The 14,445-nt window shown below is 36.5% G+C and overlaps 1 protein-coding gene across 3 annotated transcripts; it reads right to left on the reverse strand.

The window, feature by feature from the left end:
• Positions 1 to 66: 66 nt before the first annotated feature.
• LOC132194951 (BTB/POZ domain-containing protein 6-like) lies at positions 67 to 13,336 on the reverse strand. Of its 3 annotated transcripts, XM_059616589.1 has the most exons (6): positions 13,188 to 13,304; positions 12,854 to 13,004; positions 12,535 to 12,683; positions 12,248 to 12,449; positions 12,025 to 12,187; positions 67 to 86 (listed from the first exon to the last, which is right to left on the reverse strand). In XM_059616589.1, the coding sequence occupies exons 1-6, from the start codon at positions 13,268 to 13,270 to the stop codon at positions 82 to 84; spliced, it is 753 nt and encodes a 250-aa protein (XP_059472572.1). In that variant the 5' UTR covers positions 13,271 to 13,304; the 3' UTR covers positions 67 to 81. The 3 variants fall into 3 exon arrangements, with proteins under 3 accessions (XP_059472572.1, XP_059472563.1, XP_059472555.1); XM_059616580.1 differs by lacking the exon at positions 67 to 86 and having other exon boundaries at positions 11,071 to 12,187; positions 13,286 to 13,336; XM_059616572.1 differs by lacking the exon at positions 67 to 86 and having other exon boundaries at positions 11,071 to 12,187.
• Positions 13,337 to 14,445: the final 1,109 nt, after the last annotated feature.

The following is a 14,445-nucleotide window of genomic DNA, read 5'->3' on the forward strand; positions in this document are numbered from 1 at the left end:
GACGTCACCGGGGGCGGGGCCTGCGGCACGCTCGAGACGATTCGCACACGGGGTGAAGTGGTGCAATCATGGTGGTGCGGCCTAGTCTGCAATCGAAGTAGCAACAATGACATTACGACCGGGGGAGGGACAATCGTTCCGCGGTGTCGCGCGCCCGCCACTCTTTCAACCCCTTTGTTTGCCGTTGATTGCGTTTTTCGGCTACAACAAATAAACCGACTGAAACACGTGCGAAGCATCGTGATGTCAAATAAGAGTTTACTCTTATTTATGTTACACGAATTGTGCTTTGTTGCGGTGCAATTTTTGCAATCAAATTATTCAATATTATTTTTGCATTTCCTATATGAAATTATGATTGATTCCCACTTTTATGTCGCAAATTTATCTTTTAAAATGTCATATTTAGATTATAAATGTCAATTAGGAAAACCTCCAGAATTATTAAACTATTTTCAGATTAAATAATAAAAAAGACGAAATTATAATTGCATTAATTTCAATTCCTAAAAAGTACAAAACGTTCCTGATAATGGATTTCAGCTGCTGACGGCAGAAGTCAGAGTAACGAAGCAATTAATAAAATAATATTTTATCTTTACGATAAAAATAATATCTAAAATTTAATTTATTAGTTATAATTATTTAAATTGCAGAAATTTAATCATTGCTATTTTTAACGTTTCAGGACAAGTGAAAGGGGTAAAAAATTTTAAAAGTAAAACCTGTTCCATAAGGTAAATCAACCAAAAATCCCAACAAAAACAATGCAGAAAAACTGAAGTAACTGAACTAATGCTTGCTTAAATTACTAGCAACCGATTCTTTGATTTATCAGCTCTAAGGTATGCAAATCGGTGAAAAACACTGATCGTTTTTGTTTAGGATTTCAATCAGAGTGTTATTTTATTTATTGTTAGCTGCAAAAATGTTTTTATTGATTTATCTTAAGGCAATTTCTTGATTTAGCTACCTTTCGGTTGCCTGAGTTATAAACAAGATAGCTTAAATTTACTAAAAAAAATTACCCACCCCAACAAATTTATTTCACAACGATCAAGTACAATGAAATTGATTTTAATAGTAAAATGTTTATTCTTGGTAAATTTGCTAAACATTTTATATTTTTAATTTTCTAACTTTAATTTGATATCAATTTAGCAGATTTTTATTTTTCCACGTTCTGAAATTCGGCCTCTAGCCAAAACTTGAGGATTATGAAGTCTTTGTGGGTAGCAGATGAGAGAGAGGGTACGTTCTCGAATTTGCAATCAGAGAGAGATAAGCCCTTTTGGCAGCAACGTAATAGGTGACGTGAAGGTTGCATACATAGTCTCTCTATTGTGTTACGGCAAATTAGCTCATATTCTGGGCGGTGTAAACCCTTTGCAAGTGGAAAATGACGTGCCTCAAGCAGCCCGGCGTGTATGGAAGGAGCACATCGCATGCCGGTGGCTCGGATTTCAACTCCACTTTGTCAGAATAACGCTTAATCGCGTTAAGCCGCAGTAGCTGTATTATTATTACATCTCACGATTGAATTAAGGCATGAGGCAATAACGCAGCGGGGCAAATTGCGTTACGGCTGCTAACTGGGTTTTGCTGATTACGAAGGTGTTCTGCAGCTTCTCGCTCGCTCTTTGTGCCACAAGAAGAGAGAGCTGGGAATTGTTAACCGAATTGGGCTTAGGGACTTTGTAGGGCGGATTTTCGTTCAGTCAAAATTATGGAAGGCGTTGAAAGAAATACTACCCTATTGTTTTTTTTCTCAATTTCTGTTATTTTCGATTAAATTTACTACAAAATTTGTGTTTCTGCAAACCAAAATTGCTAGATCCGATTTTGGTTCGATTTGAAGAACTTGAGTTTTACTTCTTTTTATAGTTCAATTCAATGCAGTTTTACTTTAAGATTTTTGTGTCAAAAGATTCGTCATTCAACTTAATTTTCTACGATATTTTAGGTCAATCCTTATATAATTATTGTAATACAAATGACACCTTTCAAGCCAAAGCACAGGTCGGTTGGCAAGGGGTCGTGGATTTATTTGCAAAAAATCAGGTGAAAAGAACACAAAATTTGACGGATTTTGGCGTGGAAAAAACTCGGAAAAGTCAAAAGCTTTCTCGGAAAAACGCTACTGTAGTTTCAACTTAAAAATGGAATATCTCGGGTTCTAATTGAGATACAGAAATGCGGCTAGCACCAAAAATTTTCTTTTTACCTCCTCTTCAATCCTGAGGGGTCAAATAATCCAGAGGTCAAAGGTCAAGGTCATTTTTCAGGGGTCACAAGTACAAAAAAAATTCTAGCAAAAATATGCCACCTTCGATTGGGCTGAAATTTTTTTCTAAGATAGTCCCAACATGTAGGAACAACATATTAAAAATTCAGAATGGCATATTTTTTAGATTTTTTATAAAAAAATCACAAAGGTAAAAAAACGTGAATTTTTCGTATTTTGCCAATGGTCGGATATTGATTTTGAGAATTTTTAAGAAATTTTTTGAAAATTTAGAAATGTTTTGTCAATAAATAAATAAATTTACCCATTTTAGATACGTACTTCCTCAAAATAAATTTTTGATCATGAGCAAAATGCGAAAAATTCACGTTTTTTTACCTTTGTGATTTTTTTATAAAAAATCTAAAATATATGCCATTCTGAATTTTTAATATGTTGTTCCTACATGTTGGGACTATCTTAGAAAAAAATTTCAGCCCAATCGAAGGTGGCATATTTTTGCTAGAATTTTTTTGTACTTGTGACCCCTGAAAAATGACCTTGACCTTTGACCTCTGGATTATTTGACCCCTCAGGATTGAAGAGGAGGTAAAAAGAAAATTTTTGGTGCTAGCCGCATTTCTGTATCTCAATTAGAACCCGAGATATTCCATTTTTAAGTTGAAACTACAGTAGCGTTTTTCCGAGAAAGCTTTTGACTTTTCCGAGTTTTTTCCACGCCAAAATCCGTCAAATTTTGTGTTCTTTTCACCTGATTTTTTGCAAATAAATCCACGACCCCTTGCCAACCGACCTGTGCTTTGGCTTGAAAGGTGTCAAATGATTAAAAATGTTTGCTTCCTTTTAAAAGTATCCAATCTGAAAATTGAATTTTCGACCAGCCCTAATTGAAATTTTCACTTTCTTTATCTTGACGGGAATTTATTTTTAGCTTTTGTCAACAGAGCGAGAGAGTTTCCGTCCGAATTTCATCATCAAGTCGGGCGACGCCACCCTGCTATTGAGTTGGCCAATTACGGCGAACAATCCTCTGAGATTGTAAATTATTCTTTTTGGCCGGAGACCTGAGGCAATCTCGGCGCTCTCTTGGAGCAAATCACATCCGTCTGTAGCTCGGCGCGCGCCCAAGAGAAAAGGAACACCCCAGTACAATTCTCTCTCTTTCTTCTCTCAACAGCTAGCGGTTGTGTTGATGAGATTGAATAAGAAAATGAGAGCACAGAAGAGAAGATTAGATTGAAGCGAGAGAAGTTAGTGTGAGAGAAACAACAACTTGATTTTCTTCATCTCGCACTGTGTCTCTCTTTGAGAGCGCCGCGCGAGTTAAAAGACAATTTGGTTATCGCTGCAGTTGTCATGGAAACTGCTGGTTTCGCTCGTTGCCTCCTCGTTCTCGTCGCTCTCTCGACACACACAGGATTTCATTCAATTTGCGAATAAATTAAAACACAACTGCAGAGAGCCGTAAGTAATTCCGTCGCCAAATATTACTGCCGAGTTTCTCCTCAGTGGCAAAATGAAAATTCTTTTGTGGTCTTAGAAAGGGGAGTAGAAAATTGAATATTCAGACTTAAAAAAAAATTCTTGCAATCAGCTTGGAAGCCTGAATTTTAATCAATTAAATTATTATTCAATTGGTTAAAATACAAATGACTAGAAAATTTAATTTTTTTAATACATTTTATATCTATTTACAGTGTTTATTAAACTCATAAGTTCCATAAATATTTGATTTATTTTTTTCTTTTTTCAATACTCATGTTTTCAACAAAGCTGTTTGTTGTTTGTTCTATCAATTGTGATTTGAAGCGGAATGGAAAAATAAAGCAGCTCAACTTTTTCTTTATGTTATATTTCTCCAATTTCTATAGCATTTTGTAGGCAATTTACAACTTTCGAATCGCTTTTCCCTTCTCCTTCTTCGTAGCAGTGCAACTCCGAAATAGCATATTTATTCCCTCTGTCGCAGGATAAGCCTCTTACCCCGAGTAACTCAACTCCGCTCTTTGTTTTATTGCTTGCCTGCCTGGCAAATAGAAATGCATATTTGGATCAGAGGAAAAGAAGGAGATATTTTCCCGCGAGAGAATCGCGTTCGAAACTGCTCCATTTCCAAGAGCAATCCGTCCACGGCAGGGCCAACCAGGTGGACCGCCAAAAAACTCGGCGCAATAATTTTCAATTTGGCTTTCTTGACTCGATTGGGAGACGATTTTCGGTTCGTTGTCTGCGGCCAAGTCGAATTTCCGAGGGATTCAAAGATCACCCTCGCTGGAAGGGAGCGCGAATCCTCCCGCGTTGATCCCCCGTGCCAAAAGCGATGTTTTTTGATAAGAAAATACTCTAACAAATAGCGAGTGACTGGCTGTATTCTCATAGATGGATCCCCTCTCAGTTACACGTTCGTACATCACGCGACAGACGAGGGAAGTAGAAGTAAATCAAACAACTCACACATTCTCATTTTCCGCGTAAGGCAATCCCATCTGTATGCATCAAATCCCGGCGCGTCGCCGCCGAGAAACGTAAAGAAACAAATACCGAGAAGTGGATTTTTCAAAGAGCAAAACTTTTTTATCTGGAAATCACAACTTTTTGATCAAGAAATGTTGTTTCTATTGTATTCAGCTGAGAAGTGCATAAGACAATTTCAAATATTTTACATACAAATTTAAAAAAAAATCAAGAAATAATATTAAGACGAGAAAATTCAATTTTTTATTAACTCTTAAAGTTTCTGTGTGCGTAGTAAAATTTCTAACTTTCGCTTTATTTAAAAAGTAACAGTAAATAAATTTCATTTTATGGAATTAATATTAAAAATTGAATTAAAATAATATATTAATGGAGTAAAATATTTGTAATATTATCCATAGTTTTCATATAAATATATTATATAATACAAATAAGGCGCTTTTGTTACTTCGCCAAATTACCAATTAAACAAGTTAACATTCTAGGATTATCTTCATTATTACAATTCTCAAAAGTTTAATTTCCTTTTTAAATTTGTTTTTTATAATTTCCCTATTATATATTTCAACACTTCATTTTACACGTTACTACGTGTTCTAAAAAATTAATGTAGATTTAAGCATACAATTGCCAATAATAAATTCAAAAATAAATAATTATGATAGCTCAAAAAAGCGGGTTGAAATAAAATCAAATAAAATTTTTATTAAAATGAAGAAAATCTGTCTCTATCTAAGAGGATCAATATTACATTTCCACCCGCTAACCTGCTGCAAATTTGTCAAATTTGCCGTAATTTAACGGGACCGGGACGATGGCAGATGGATAATATTGACGCGGGGTGAAACGAGATAATATCATATGATGGCCCGCGGCGTCATCTTGCATTGTTTCAGCGGCGCTGGCAGAGAGCGGCCGTATGCAAATAGCGGCGGCGCACACAATATTGGATAGAGTTAATTAACTTGTTCACCAAGGCAGACCGAGTTAATTTATTAGTTGGGACGCGGCGCACACATTTATGCACGTGTACTTTATTGCATCACTGCTTGTCTGGCGCAATTAGAGGACGTGTGTTGGTTGTTACACGGAATTCGCCCTGCGCCTGATGAGATGGGCCACACACACACACGCGCGCGCTTAACTGAATAAATATCTAAATTGAGGCCCCATTAACATTGCAAACCACCTGGTTAAGTGAGAATCTAATTTGCCTTCGTGACCAATAAAATTGACGGCAAAAGTGCATGGCAGCAGCTCTCGACGCCAATTTGCAATTCATTGTGACCAACATTTTAAGCACTTTGTAAATCAATTAGCCGGCTTTGTCGACTTAATTAACTTTGCAAATTCAGCCGTTGGAGGGGTCAGGATACAGAAACTTTGCTCGAAATCTCATCAAAGACGGGGCAATCAGATTAAATCATCATTTATTTATATTTTACTATAAAACGAATATTAGAAGAAGAAAAATTGTTTTAAGTTCACAAATTTTAAATTATTACAAAATAGTCAAAAATATATAAAGAAAAAAATGTTTACGTAAAATGACCAAAACAGTCTTATTTAGTCGTACAATATTTTCAATCAAAATGACAAAATTTAGAACCCGTTGATATCTATCCAGAATGAAATTGGGTACAAATTAAAAAAAAAATGAATCTTTCAGTTTTAAATAAAAAATATACTTGTGTTGTATAATGATGATGAATTTTCGTGAATTTTTCGTTACAATTCAAACACAGATCAATAGCCGCCATCAAAATTCAAATTGCGAGAGCAAACTAATAAAATGTCACTCACACGCAGATTTTTCCCAACTCTCAATTACCCGCGGAGTCAAAACCAATTTGGTTCATTTACAAATTTCCCACCCCCGAGGCATTTCAAAATTCAATACTGTAACTCAAAAGGATCCCGCCACATTTGCATATTCGTTCGCGACGTTAGCTCCTGCGGGACTAATAATCATCCCCCAACGCAAACGGGGAAGGATAATTCATTTTTCGATGCAGTAACTGCCAAGAGTAAAAATGATAATCCCTCGTTGGCCCGGCGGCGGCGACTCTTGCCGCCATCAATAAGGTGGGTTACTTGGACGTTAAGATGTTTAGGTGCGGTTGCCCGTCCATCGATCACGGCCGCGGTTAAGCCCCTAACAACATTGAATTTGAATTTATATTGCCGTGGTTGCGGCGCCGCGCGATAAATTTCACTCAACGACTTTGTTCGACGTAGAGAAATAAAGTCAGCTTATGCAACGCGCCGAGCGGCGGCGTCGGCCGAGATGCATAAGCGAGACGGTCGCAGGCGCTTCTTCCACCCAGCTGGAACTGCTGGAGAAATGGATGAGTTATCGCCAAATACGAATGTCTCTCCGTCAGATTTACAGGATTTTCAGCCCTAACTCTCGTGGTAATGGGAACGTAAGAGGCTTTCACTGCACTTAGCGCTTTTTCCAATTTGCAAGAGGGTTGCAAGAAAATTTTGCAATTTATTGATTTGTGTTTGAAAGAATAACTGAAACTGAATATGACATTTGGAGCTATTTTGATGACATGATAATTGTTTTTCGTTTTTATGATAACCTCATTCCTCATTAAATATTCAAAAATATCTTTGGTTGAAAAATACTATTAAAAATACTAAAAAGGAAAAACATCCACGCATGTGTCTATATAAAAATCAATTATATAAACAAGCTTTTTGAACATTTAAACTAGATAGTAGTTACAAAAATATTGGATCTTCACAGTTATTGAAGCCACATAGAGAGCTAAATTTTAGAGGATATATTCACTATTTCTTACGCAGCAATACACCCAAAGTGCGTTTTTTCCGCTGCCATTATGCTCCTAATTCATTTTTCTTTCATTTGTAAATAATTGTAAAAAGTTGAATATTTTGTCTCAAATTTTGGGAAAATTGCCTCTTAAAATAAAGAAACTATTCATTATTATTTTACAAATTCTAGCAAAAAATGACACAATCATTCGTTTTAATTTTCAATGTAAAAAAATTATTGCATTGAACAATTTCAGAATTATCTGAAGAATTTCTAGGAAAAAGTGCAAATATTGGAATTTTAATATTTTTCTTATGAAAACGCGTTAATACAATTATTTTCGAAAACCACAACCAACGTTTTTGGCTTTTTTTAAGTTATAAATTTTATCATGTTTCCATTGTTAAATTTTCCAATGGTTCCAAAAATCCAGTATAAAATTTTGTTTTTAAAGATAAATTTAACTTGGAATAGTAAATCTTCAATTTGGAATTTAAATTTGTTTTAATTTAATCCACGCTAATATCACCTTCAGATGTTGAAAAATAATTTTTATTAAAAAAAATAGAAAATCTTGTATTTTTATCAGTTCCCTTGAATGAAAGGTTCCCTTCAGTTTTTGTTTTTATCATTTTCTTCATCTTTCTCCTATCCTCTGTGATATTTTCTTTGGGCCCACAACAATGTCAGCAGAGGCGCAATCGACAGAGGGTGACTTTGCTGGTGTGTAATGAAGAGCATCAGCGTCAAAGTCTGTCAAAAAACGAGACAGGAATTTCGAGGGACGCGGGTCTTTATTCGGCAGGAGCGGGTCCAGATCGGCACACCTATAATAAATGTGATTGCTCTTGATGGCAATAAAGCGGTGCCATTTTGTGCGGTCGGCTCTCGAGATGCAGCCTCTCCAGGGAGCGACGGCGGATCTTTTCTCAGTCGGAGAGTTAAAAGCAAGCCACGCACGTACGCACGTCAGGAAAGAAAGGAACAAACTAACGTGTGTCGCGAGATCAGGGGTCCAAGTAAGCGTGTAAGCAAGATATGACGAGGAAACAATGACGAGCAGATGCAATAGATGAGATAAAAGGCCGCTTGCTTTTCCTCCTGCTTTTTTTTACTTTTTGCGCGAGTGCCGCTTGTTTCCAGTGGCAGCGCACGCGGATATAAAACGTCGAGAGTGAGAGAGCGCTGGCTTAGAACGGATTATCTGCGTCACTTTTTGTGCGGATATGTCAACCGACGAGAGGTAATTCAAAACGCCTTAATGGAAAAGCGAGAGAGTCGCAGGAAAAATGCGACAAAGAGCAAAAATGCGATGTATACTTAATAAAGCGAACCACTTTTCCGATGGGGATGAGAGAGAGACTATGTAGTAAGCGAAAGAGCTTTTTACACGCTTCGCAAATCGCCACTTAAGGCGACAAAACGTGCAGATTTGGTGATATTCCAGCCAGCAGGATGAGAAGTGGAAAATCATTTCGGGCAACAAGGTATTTCGGAGAATAATCGCTAATCAAGCAATCTTAAAATTACTTTACATATAAAGTACACTAATAATTAAATTTTTTTAAATGTTTATCTGCAAAAGTTTTGAATCGAATTTTTCAATTGGCAGACTTTCATTTAATTATGTTAATCTGCTATTATTTAAATGCCTTTTTACAGCGCTTCAAGAAATGATAAAATTTGTTTAATGCTTTATTATTTTTAACTACTGTAAAACAAACAGTAACTCCTTTTGGCGTCGACGAGATAATAACAATTTGCCAGAGCCGCCGTCGCGGTTTTTGGCCGCAAATAAAGTTTCATCTGGTGGCCCAGGAGAGAGAGGAGTAAGAGAATTTATGTGCGTTCCGCCGCGTATGCAGAGTTTATCACGAGCGAAATAAATGACTCGGGCAATAGAAAGGGAGTGGTAATAAATAAAACGCGCCTGCCTGCCGAGAAGTGGGAATCTCTTTATAATACAACGCCAAATCCTCTCTTACCCTATCTTCTTGTTACTTCCTGCGCGCGCTCTCCCGTTACTTTAGCTGCCACATTACTCTTCTGATTGAGAGTGTAACGAGCAAAAATCCGTTTGTAATGAGACCATTATTATACTCATCCTTAAGAGGCCGGCGCGTTTATCGACTCCTCTAGGGAAATATCCGGTCCGAAGTATAGTCCGAAGCCAAAAAAGGGCGGCCGGAAAATAATAATAATGGAATGACCTTTCGATGCAATCGCCCTGCCTCTCCAATGGATTTCTCTTAATGTATATTGACGTTGAGAAAATGTATGTGAAGAATTAAAAAAGAAAAAAAGAATTTCGATTGTAATTTAAATCCGTGATATTTTTTCTCATTCTCTTTATTCTTTAAAACTTAAAAACTCGTTTTGCTCACTTTAAATTTGAAACTGCAACGGTGGTATATTTTTTGGACTTACAAATTTTGTGGCATAATAAAAAATTATCCTTGTATAATTATTTAAATATTTATATAACTTATAAATTTGTTAACTTAAATTTCAAAATGATGCACTTTCGCAAAAATTTAATGTACATTTTTAAAATTTTATTTTTGATTTGAAATGAAGACTTTTGCAGAATGGCTCGACAAAAATTTTTAACGAAAATAACTTAGCAATCAAGAAGCACGCTACTATACATATATAAATATTTTATTTTTATTGAATATCACTTTTTAATTATCAAAAGTCACAATTTCAGAGGTTCCCATGGCGGTTCAACCTCCCATCAATTTGATTCGCGAATCCTCTCTTTCTCTCCAAAGTACTCCGGCCCGTATTTTATATATATGCAAAAGCAGTAGCCACCCGACAGACCCCTGGTGCTTTTTCCATATTATAAAATTTTTACAGCGGAGTACATATATACGAGTGTGTGTATCTATCCTCTTTTGAGACTTGGGTACTGCATTAGGTATAACCGTGTTGCCATGCTACGTGTGTGTTTCACAGACCGGCTGGCTGGTTGGCTCATCCATCCCCCTGCACACTCAGGATATGGAAAGCTTTTGATCTTTCACCAGTCCACGGCTCTCCACACTTACGAATGCAAATTCAATTTTACTTTAGCCAAAATATGAACTACTAAACGATAACTTTATTTATTATTCATACGCCGGCAGTATCTCTCTCTCTCTCTCTCTCTCTCTCCGTCTCTTTCCTCTGGGCGCGTGCATTTATGGTGGCTGCCTCGCTGCCTGCCTGGCACATTAGATTTCGGACCATACAAAAGCATCATCATCACTTTAGCGTCGGCAAAAGGGAGTTACATATTATTATATTCCGCGCGCACAGAGAGCGGCTGCAGAGACGGATGAGAGAAAAAGAGGTGCCGCTGCGCGCCGCCATAAAAGCAACAACCCCTGCCGTCCAAATTGCCTTAATCACCCTTATGTGCTGCAAGGTGCCGTTCATTTGCCATGCAAATTTTATTTCGCCGGCGCCAATTACGTGTGTATTGCTGCCGTTGTACCGACCGCGAACGTTGCATCATTATAATATTCTTACGAGAAATAAAAAGGAGTTCAAAAGTATTATTTTGTATGCATGGAACGGTTTTTATTTTTGCAACCAAAAGTGTACATCTTATTGAAAATATATTTTTTTCTTTAATTCTTTATTATTATAAGTGGTTGCTATCAGCATTCAATTTAAAATAGCAATCTGAGGAAAATTCCAACCAGCAAATTTCTTTTAACTGATACATGTAAACAATGTTTTGAGTTTAAAGATTTAACTAGTTGGCAAATCATAGATAATATTGTCTGACTGTGTGCAATATTATACTTTAAAGGAGGATCCACAATTTATATTCACGACTTGTAAAAAGACAAACCAACAATATCAGTCACTGTGTTACTCGCATTTTGCATTATCAAATGCAAGTCACTGTCAGACCAAAATACATTTTGGCCAATGTTGCTGCTGGTTTTGGAAGGCACTGGATCATTGTGGAAATATTCAACTGTAAGGGTATACAAGATATTCTCTTTGATATGAACCTCAATTGGAAAATGGAGCCAATTTTGATTGCTTTTCAAATTTATGCCTTTGAACAAGACCGATGCAAGGACTCTAGGTGAGGAAGCTTGGGTTAGTTTGCAAATGAGGTGAACAAATTTGGTTGTTTGGCTAAGGCATTGCAATTGAACCCCTCTCAGATAGAATCTGTTGCATTTTTTGATTGCAAATGTGAAAACTGATTTCTCATTCTTGCTCACAGTTGCATCCGAGTCAACCGACTTTGACGAGCCAATAAGAATAATTTTGACATCACTTCGGTTGAGTTTCCGATGATTTTGAATTACTGAGAAATTTTCTGGCAAGTGTCTTTTGTCAGACAGGTTGATGCTCATGAAAACTTTTAACCTATCTTTTTCAGTCATTAGTTTAGCGCAATCTGAGTTGCAGAGTTCTCCAAATTTATCAGAGTCAATTGTCATAAAGCGAATTAATTTTAAAGCATCACTTGTCTTGGCTCTAATAGCGTCTTCATCAGTAATGGTTTCACCTGTATTGCCATCAGCAGATCCCCAAGCAAACAAAGCCTCAAAGAGCTCCTCCTCTGATCCAACTTTCAAGTATTCCATTTTAAAGATTTCCAAAACTGTTGATGAAGTCGATTTCAACCAAGCTGCAGACTTCAGAACAGCGCTGGTGTTGGCAGCAATTATCTACAAGCAAAGAAAATACAAAATAAATCAATTTTTGACTAGCATATCAAAGGCACGCACTGAGAGTAGTTTTTCCGAGTGGGAGTGATCATTGAAGGTTTTGTACATCTCGTGCACAGTAATGACATCATCAGGGCTGGGATTTTTTAGAAATTCTGAGGCAGCCGTCATTAAACTGTTCAACAGCCACTCATGAGCAAATCTGTAGACTTTGCAAGCTGTTGGTACATCTTGAAAGTCAGTTTCACCACCATAGATGTATCTGCAATTATATGTGTAAGAATTTGAAATAATAAAAATAAAATAAATAAAACAATATTTTGTTTTGTGATTGACAAAATACTAACCTCATGGCAATATCAAAAGCATTGGCTTCAACGCTTGTGATTTGGATAGGGTCATCTTTGTCTTTTGACGACTCGCTGAAGTCTCCATACAGCATTGTAGCAAAAGGGACGCTTGCTCTGGCAAGAATCAATTTGTGGCACTTGAAGACCTATATTTGCAAAAGAAGGAATGTGAGATGATTTGCATAATTAAATTATGGTTCTTGGATAAAAATAAGTTTTCTTATAAGATTTATATAAAATTAAATGATAAATAATTTAAAAATTCAGTCAGATATTTTGTTCTTTAAAAAAAAATGATGCCCCAACAAACACAAACCTTTGATGTTGTCTGAAAGGCAACTTCGAAAGTACAATCGTAGAAGTAGCTTTCGGTATACAAGGCAAGTTCGTCCTTCAAAATTTCACCAGTCCTTGATGGCCACACATCAACACTGCTTTTGGAAGACAAAGGTCGATTGCCGCCGTGCCTCAATTATTAAATGAAATAATTTATTTTGAGAAAATTGAAACCAGGCGAAATCCACACCTCATGCATAGCATTCAAATTATTCAACTTCTATTATGGACTAATACAGATAAATAAAAATCACACCAGCAGGTGTACTTATAAGTATATTAGCAAAGAATATAAATAAAATCAATGCCCTCACTTTTCACTGTGCATGCTTGCATATGGATGCGATTTGCAACGAGAAGTACGAGAAGTGTGCTTATTGTTAGTTTTACCCGACATCTCTCACTAACTCACTGATTGATTTGACTTTCACCTCTCCTGAGTCTCCTGTCTCATCACTGATATTGAGTCTCGTTTCGTTTCCCTCCTTTTACTTCCAGTAAGTCACAGTGTGCTGTGCTCATTTTTGCCTTTGCCCCTCCTGCGTCCACACACAAAAACTAACATGTTTAAACAGAGCACAGAGCGAAGTATGTGAATATATGACGAAAATCCTTGAGAAGCTTTTATAAATTCTCTTCTTAATAAATAAAATGAAAAATCTCTTTTATGCTGCGCATAACATTCCCAAGAAAATATTGCAGCTAGGAATACACACATAATATGTACATGTGTGATAATATAATATGTGATAATATTATTCATTTCTTTACAATGGAAATGTATCAATTCAATTATTTTCTCCTGTCACTCTTCACAATAGGTCATAATTTTTCTTTATTGATAGGGTGCTGGTTTTTTTAATAAAATTTTGCGGTTGCATTTAATTTAATAAAAGCGTGGCTAATACTAAATTGTATTAGTGATAATAATTTTAAAATTAATTATCTTTAAAAGAATGATTATTTATGAATGCGAAAATTTCAATTATAAAGAATAAAAATTGGGAGGTGCCTTCTGCTCTGCACCATTTACCCGGATGGTGTGCTGCTCTGCTGATAATATATCTCTAGATTTCTGGCTACGTTTTAATTCGCTTACTAATTCTAAATCTAAAACGCCAGTCAGAAAATGAGATACATTTATTCTTAATTATCTTGACTTCTTCATTGAGTGAAAAAAATGACAGCTGCAGTAAATCAGTCGGCATGACGAGAGAAAATAAAATTTAAAATTCCCTTCACGCGTTTCCCGTTTTTTGCTCTGCCCGAATCCAGCAAAGTGTTTTCCGTTCGTTGCGACGCCAATACATGTGTATCACTTTTCCTTCCTGCACCAATTTGTCGGTTTAAATTCGGAGCGAGAAGATCAAAAGGAAGGGAAAAGTGCAACTCGGGCGTAACGAGATTTGCAGTCGTCAATAAGGTGGCCATGTTTTTGCTCTTTTAACAACTTACTGGCCCTGCAAAATCGCGCGCTACGTGACGGCAAAGTAAAATTTCGGACGGCGCTTCAAATAAAAATCACAATAAGAACAAACCTCTCGCTGGGTTAGTTTCAGCCAAGTTTTGCCA

The sequence above is a fragment of the Neocloeon triangulifer genome, unplaced genomic scaffold (genome assembly GCF_031216515.1).
Source record: "Neocloeon triangulifer isolate White Clay Creek 2 clone unplaced genomic scaffold, ASM3121651v1 ptg000001l, whole genome shotgun sequence".
NCBI classification, from domain to species: domain Eukaryota; kingdom Metazoa; phylum Arthropoda; class Insecta; order Ephemeroptera; family Baetidae; genus Neocloeon; species Neocloeon triangulifer.